This window comes from Dinoponera quadriceps, unplaced genomic scaffold, assembly GCF_001313825.1.
Source record: "Dinoponera quadriceps isolate SergipeBrazil2010 unplaced genomic scaffold, ASM131382v1 scaffold365, whole genome shotgun sequence".
NCBI lineage: Eukaryota > Metazoa > Arthropoda > Insecta > Hymenoptera > Formicidae > Dinoponera > Dinoponera quadriceps.
In genome coordinates, this window is record NW_014554573.1 from 541,039 (window position 1) to 548,006 (window position 6,968).

The following is a 6,968-nucleotide window of genomic DNA, read 5'->3' on the forward strand; positions in this document are numbered from 1 at the left end:
GATATCAGATATCTCGTGGAATCCATGCAATCTTAGTGCTATTGCGTCCGTCGCTCGATTAGTCAGTTCCTACATTTCGCATACTTCGTATTGTCTTCATCCTTATAACGGACAGAATATACATCTAGCTTTGACCATCTATCTCCGAATCACCCCGTGTATACACATTACACCAACGATCGAAATTATAGAAAAATATAAGCATGCGTCAATATATTCCTAGAAAAAAAAAAATCTTAGACTGAACATGATGATTCACCGATTAATTAACCTCATTTGGGCCACGATCGTGTGTTGTACAAGAGAAATAAATAATATCCACCCTGCGCTAGTATCTTCATACGACAAAATGTTCTACCCTCATTGGGGGATGAAAAGCCGCGCCCCGTATTTACAACTCTCCCCGGTTTCCCGTTAATTCTTTTTTTTTTTATTTACGTATTTTACTATCGTAGAAGCGAATTATATTCAGCCCAAAACTCGATTGCCTTCTCATCTCCGGCGAATCCAGTCCGCGCTTTCAAAAATATATTTTTGTATTTATATATATAAACTTTTTCATTTATCTCTAACTTGCGTCATGGAACTGGATTAGCGACGAAAAAACGTTATGTCCGAGGCGAGCGGATGTTGCTGTCACTTCTTTCCACGTACGCTATAACGTGTACGTTCAAGAGAAACTCGTATATATTTATGTACGAACGAATTTCATCGGTACAGCTCAGAGTGCGTTCTTTTTTACCAAACACGCGAGTGTCGTGCACGCATACGAGCTGTATGTTTGCTTCACTAAGAAAGAATATACAAGCCAATGGCGCGCGCGTAGATTCAAAAATTTCAATCGACTCGTCGACAAACAAGGCGACGAATTTTACCTCAAAAAAGGAACGGAGGCGTTTGAACGGTGAGACTTTGCCAAATCATCAACCAGGCAAGAATGATGATGAACGAAACTTGCGTTAAGTAACATCAATTTGCCTATCGCATAGAAGAACTCAATCAACGAGTACGCCATGTTTTGCACGACCTCTAGCTTGTTGATGATTGAAACGAAAGTACCGCCCGAGTTGATTCGGGGCGGTATGCTGTTGCTAATGCTGTTGCGACTGTTGCTGTTGTTGCTGCTGCTGTTGCTGTTGATGATGAAGCATGGTCATAGCTCCGGTTTCGGCGGCTGTAGGCAACACCACGGTGGACTGCTCGCTGACCGAGATCTGATGAATCTGAGCCTGAGATCCTTGCCCAACTTGTATCTGGATTTGCTGCAGCTCCGGCACCGAGGACTGTTGCTGCAGTTGCTCCACTTGTTGCTGTTGCTCTGCTTGCTGTTGATTTTGCGCGGAATCCGTGTTCAACGGGTCCTCCTTGGCACGCTTGGCGAGATGCGATCTCGCATGCTTCCTAAGGTGGTCCTTGCGATAAAACGCTTTCCCGCACTCAGTACAGACCTCGGTTTTCTGCCCAGAATGTATAACGAAATGGAGATTCAAGTGTTCTTTTCGCTTGAAACCCTTCATGCAAACGGAACAAATGAACGGCCTGTCGGGATTGTGGCCCAATTTGTGCCGCTCCAAGTGTTCCTTCCGTTTAAGACCAGCGCCGCAGATGTCGCAAATGAATCGCCTCTCGATTTTGTGCCCAATTAGATGCTGTTCCAAGCTCTCCTTCTCCGGATACGCCATGTTGCATTGAGGGCAGCAAAACAGAGTCGTACCGTCAAGCGCGGTAACTATGCTCACCTGTCCTGGTTTTGGTTTCTTCGGTTTTGGAGGTTTCTTCTTGTACTTCTTCTTGCGCTTCGGCTTCACTCCCGGCTCTTGTTCCTCCACAACATCAGGAATGATCGCAGTTTCGCCCCCGGCAACAGTAATCTGTACCGCCTGCTCCCCCGAAGCTGCACCGCCGGAAGTATCGAGACCGTCCGCTCCGAGCGGACTGGACTCGATGGTAGCTTCTCGCTTTATAGTCTCCGCAGAGAACTTGAGAAAATGTTGCAAACTAATGGGCAAGGTACTGGTAGGCAGTCGAGACAGATAGTCCGCGACTTGAGCGGAACCCGCAGCGAGACTCTGCCAGCTGGCGGGCATAGAGGTAATGAATTCTTCTCCGCTCTGATTACCTTGACTCTTGACGCTACCTCGTTTAATAAGGGCCACCGGTGTTGTGCCCTCCTTCACGTCTTCCTTCGACTCCTCTATGCTCTCTCGCAATATCAAATCTTGCGGGATCTGAGCGACCACGGTCAATCCCTCGGGCGCTCCTGGCAGTTGCACAGTTTGCTGGATAGTCTGCTGGGATGTGGTGGTCACGGCAGTAGACGTGCTCTGTGTCGTTTGGTCGGATCTACAAGAATAAATGTAGTTTCAATGAAGAAAAACTCTTCGGGCATCTCGACAACATTCTTGCGGAATACATCAAACTTGCGATCGATTGAGCACGTTTGTAAAATATCTCGAAAATTCTCCTTTTCCGATAACAATCTCAATAAACCGCCGTGAGATCAACATTATGGGAAAAGATGAAGAGGAAAGTCATGTTGATGTTATTTATCGATTGTTAGGGCATACCTTTTTAATTCCACATATTTCGCAAGAACATTTCGGACAAGCGTCATTCTGACGAACAAGACAAAGAACCTTAAACAACCTGTGGTGTACTTACGTTTGCGTAGTCGCTACGGTGTTTTGCGGTTGTACTTGAATTTGAACCCCATCCGCGCCCTGCTGACTGTAGGCGACAGTGAGAACGGTAGCTGCTCCTTGAGGGAACTGGCCCAGTGATATCGGCGCCAAATGATACTTGGGTTGATCGCCGCTGTTTCCGCTCTGTGATACGCTAGGGTTGACAACTTGTATCTGAACAGTCTGCTGTTGTTGCGTTCCATCTTTCCCTGGCACGGTGATGGGTAACGTTATGATCTGCTGTTGCTGATTGTTGCCACCTTGAGCGACGGCGAAGCCATTCGGGTCGACCGGCCTTAAGTAGTGCACTCCGCCCTCACCACCGGACAATACTCCAACAACTTGCCCGCCGGTGGTAAGATTTTGTGCGAACTTGGCCGTAGCGAACTGATGAACAGTGCCTGGCGTCGTGAACCCGGTGAATGGTGTAAAATTCATTTTGCAGCTTCGGAACTGTAAAAGAGATCGGTGTATTTCAGCGGTTAAGTTGCGGAGCTGATTACAACATGACACAACAATGCAATCCTACGATTCTTCCGAAACGACGACACTTCTAATATACAGGATCAACATTTTAATTGCGAAACTTGAGTTTTGTCGAGAGAACGTTACTCCGTGAATCCTAACATAGATCGCTAAAAAAAAAGTCGAATATCACGGATGAGACCGAGTTTTCCCATCCGATTGACACTCCAACGAGACATCTTTCATATCGCACGGTGAAGTTCGACATCACGATCTCATTTCATCCACGCGACATCAGAAGCATCGAACCTAACCTAAGTCACCCCGACCTAGTCTAACTTTCCCTCCCCTTTTTTCACGAGAGAAACAAAATGAAAATCCCACGTCGTTTTTAGCGAGTGTCGGACGAGCAACGTGTTCTTGACTCGCGGACTCGCCTTGGTGATACCGCTCCGCGAGGGTGGGGTGAGGGCTCCCCCACTTCACCCCCTTCTCCCTACCTGAAAGGGATCCGGGAGCAGGGAGGATAGTCGTCAAAGTGGCCCAGGATCCCACCCCACTCCATGGCGATGGTGCCCCTACGGGCGCCGTAAGGGGTAGGAGCGCGATGAGGGTAGGGGGGGAGGTCTATAGGTGGGAACCTACCGCGAAATAGAGCTCGAGAATCCGCTCCTCTTTCTCCCGCGTTACCTCAACGCGGCGTGTGCCGCGAGAATGGAACGAGAAAGAAGGCGAACGGGAAAGGGTAGGGGAATGCCAAGAAAGAAGGGAGTCAAACTCCGGCACACCGGCGTTCCCCGGGGAAGGGGAACGCGAAAACGTCGGGGGCGAAAGCACCCGGCAGACACCGTGCCAGACGAATTGGGACAATGATGATGACGGATAACGACGCGAGAGAGAAAGAGAGAGGCCAACGTCGGACGTTCCCCGCCCGTCAGTATCAATGTGCGGAGAAAGAGAGAGAGAAAGAGAGACAAGAGAATGAGGTTAAGATACCGTGTGTGTGTGTGTGTGCGCGTGTCTCACGGGATGCTCGTTCCGTAGTACGAGGCACGTTTCCTTTTCCTACGTTTCACTCACCACGCGACGTGTTTTTCGTCGTACGCGAAATGGCGTACACGACTGATCGGTCAACTCCGCTGTTGGTCGTACTGATCGTGCTGCTCTCGCAAGACGCGCATGTCGTAATGGCGCACACCGATTCTCTCCTAAGGTTAGCCTCGACTAAGTCTATCCTTCTCCCACGTGACGCCGCAAGGCGTTCTTATTCGCTCATACGTTCTCTCACGCGTTTCCCATCCATTCGCTCGCACGTACATACGCACGCATGTACGCACGTACGTTCTTTACACGACCGCGCCCTCTTTTTTTTCTCTCTCTCGGGACGCCTGTCTTTCCGCATGCACGTTCGCGGATTTTCCACAAAATCCGTCCGTTCTGTCGCGCGCACTGCCGTGAAAAAGCACGTGCCGTCGGTGTTACTACGCGCGGGACGCCGCACGCCGAGCGGATCGGCGGGCTTTTGTGCAACGTCGTCGCCCGCTTCCGTTCCACGCTACTGACCCACGCTCTTCGTCATCCTTATTCCGATCGCATCGAAAGAGAGTGAGAGGGAGGAGAGGAGAGAAAGCGAGCGCGTCGCGAGGACGAAAGCGGGTGTTCGAGGAGGTGAAAACTTTCCCCTCGGCTCGACGAGCATCATCGTCGTCGTTATCGCGCCGTCACGCACAAAGCGTAGGTAGCTCGTAGCCGCCATGATGGAAAAAATCGCCACGTAACGAGGCGAGAGAAAACCGCGCGACTTGGACGGCTACTCTTCTCTCGCCCTCTCCTTCGCGGTTCCTCTCCCGCTCGGTGCATCGCGAACCCCTTCTAACATGCACGCGGATATTTCCCCTCTCCCTTCTCTCTCTCTCCCTACTTTATCCCTCTCATCTTTTCGCTAGCACGTCACATACAACCGTAAGCGCGCGCCCTACTATGTACCCGGGACCGAGAGGACGGAAGTAGGAAAAAAGATCGGCACGCGAAAGACACATCAGCTGACGGAGAGCAGGGCAGAGGCGAAGGCACACAGGCAGGGCTGTTGTTTACACCCCCACCTCGATGGGTTAGAGGCAGCGAGATGCCACGGAGGGGCCTCCGAGACCTCGACGAACACCCACCACCACGCAATTTCCAACCCCACCAGCCTCTCAACCACTGTCCGCACCTCCAACCACCCCACCAAAGCCAGCTCGAGCCAAGCCGTGAGCCACGACGAGGGCCCCGCGACGATTTTAGTGTCTTGGGGTGGGTGCTCTCTGTGGCCACTGTTTCGCGGTTCCGTCGTTGAGAGTGAGGCACCTGCCACTCGGCGCCGTCGGCTCGATAACAAAGCCGCCGCGCTTAAAAGTACGCGATTGTGTAATACATGCATCATCGAACATACGCGGAGAGAAACGATCGTGCCGAGAATGGGTATGCTGCTGTCCGGTGGTGCTACTTACTTGTACGTACAGGTGAGAGCCAGCAGCTGCGATTCCCCGTACGTGCTCGGCTCAGCGTACCGCTGCTACTGTCGCCGCCTTCGTTCTCCTGGTAGCTTAGTACGGAAATCAGCCGTCTGGCCTGCGTCGTCGTTCCCAATCCTCAACGCAACGGCAACGACTTTCTCATTTCTACATGCACAACGCTGCTGCTCGACGATGTACTCGTTGCGTCTGTCGGTGCATACGTCATACGTGCTGGCGTATGTGGACGGGACGCGCGCGCGTTTCCTCTAACGGAAACTCCAAGAGAGTGACTCCGCGATAAATTCGCGCTCGCACACTGCCGTTCGGTTCTCTCTCTCTGTCGGACTTTCTCGTTGCGTGTGTGTGTGTGTGTGTGTGCGCGTCTCTCTTTATCTCTTGCTCGCGCGCGCAATGATTCCCGTTCAACAGAGGGACGCGCACTACGTTTCCGGGTTTTACGACTGCGATTGAATTCGGTCCTTCTCGGCCGGTAGGTGGGCAGACAGGCGAACTTGGATCTCGCCCGAACTGGCTAATGAAATAAATTCGAGCTAACGGTACATAACTGCCCGACACCACGGTGGCCACGCGTTGACTCCGCGAGTCTCTGAGCGCCGCTCTCCTGGAAAGTCCAACGGAGTCGCGCCGCCGCGCACCGTTCTCCGTGCACGCTCTCTTTCTCTCTCGCACGCTCCGTTCGCCCGCCTGCGTATTCCTCCGCTCGACTTCGTCTCTGGGCTAACGTCACAGCCGCATCATCATCTTCGTTTCGCGATCGGTCATCCTTCGGATCGAGATTGCGCTTAGCTCGTCGCGAAGCGTTGTCTATTAATATTTTATCGATCGATACATCAATTATGGCGACAATTACACGCGTGAGGCGCAGACGTTGAAAACGTGAAAGAGAGAGGGAAGACGAGCGGGTGCTGACAGATTGAGAATGTGGCGCGTGCGCGCGATCGCCGATTAAACGGACCTACGAGAGAGACGATGCTCCGCCTGCTCTCGCGATGCAACCGCGAAACTTTCGCACCGAACTATCCCGCACGGTTCAGCCAGAGATAAACACCTGTCCGTCTCCCTCTAAGCAACAGTTACTCTTACAACCATACACGACTGCGAGACAACGTCGACTTACACGCACCTAGCGGATACTAGAATGAGGTTAAGTGAGCCGATGTCAACCGACAGTTCGGCCATCTTTTCCGGTCGGAATGCGCGCGCTCATACGAAATCACGGTCTATCGAATGTACGACGGTTTTCTCAGGGAGAGAAAGAAATAACAGGATTATACACGGCATGGTAAAACAGACGTAAGGGCGGGGG

General features: G+C 51.8%; 1 protein-coding gene across 6 annotated transcripts; it reads right to left on the reverse strand.

Annotated features, from left to right (window-relative positions):
- Positions 1 to 421: 421 nt before the first annotated feature.
- On the reverse strand, positions 422 to 6,955 carry LOC106752117 (zinc finger protein 384-like). 6 transcript variants are annotated; one of them, XM_014633561.1, is made up of 3 exons: positions 5,636 to 6,955; positions 2,662 to 3,134; positions 422 to 2,343 (listed from the first exon to the last, which is right to left on the reverse strand). In XM_014633561.1, exons 2-3 carry the CDS (start codon positions 3,117 to 3,119, stop codon positions 1,092 to 1,094), a joined length of 1,710 nt encoding a protein of 569 aa, XP_014489047.1. In that variant the 5' UTR covers positions 3,120 to 3,134; positions 5,636 to 6,955; the 3' UTR covers positions 422 to 1,091. The 6 variants fall into 6 exon arrangements, with proteins under 6 accessions (XP_014489047.1, XP_014489049.1, XP_014489048.1 ...); XM_014633563.1 differs by having other exon boundaries at positions 5,312 to 6,955; XM_014633562.1 differs by lacking the exon at positions 5,636 to 6,955 and adding an exon at positions 4,227 to 4,755.
- Between the last annotated feature and the right edge of the window lie 13 nt (positions 6,956 to 6,968).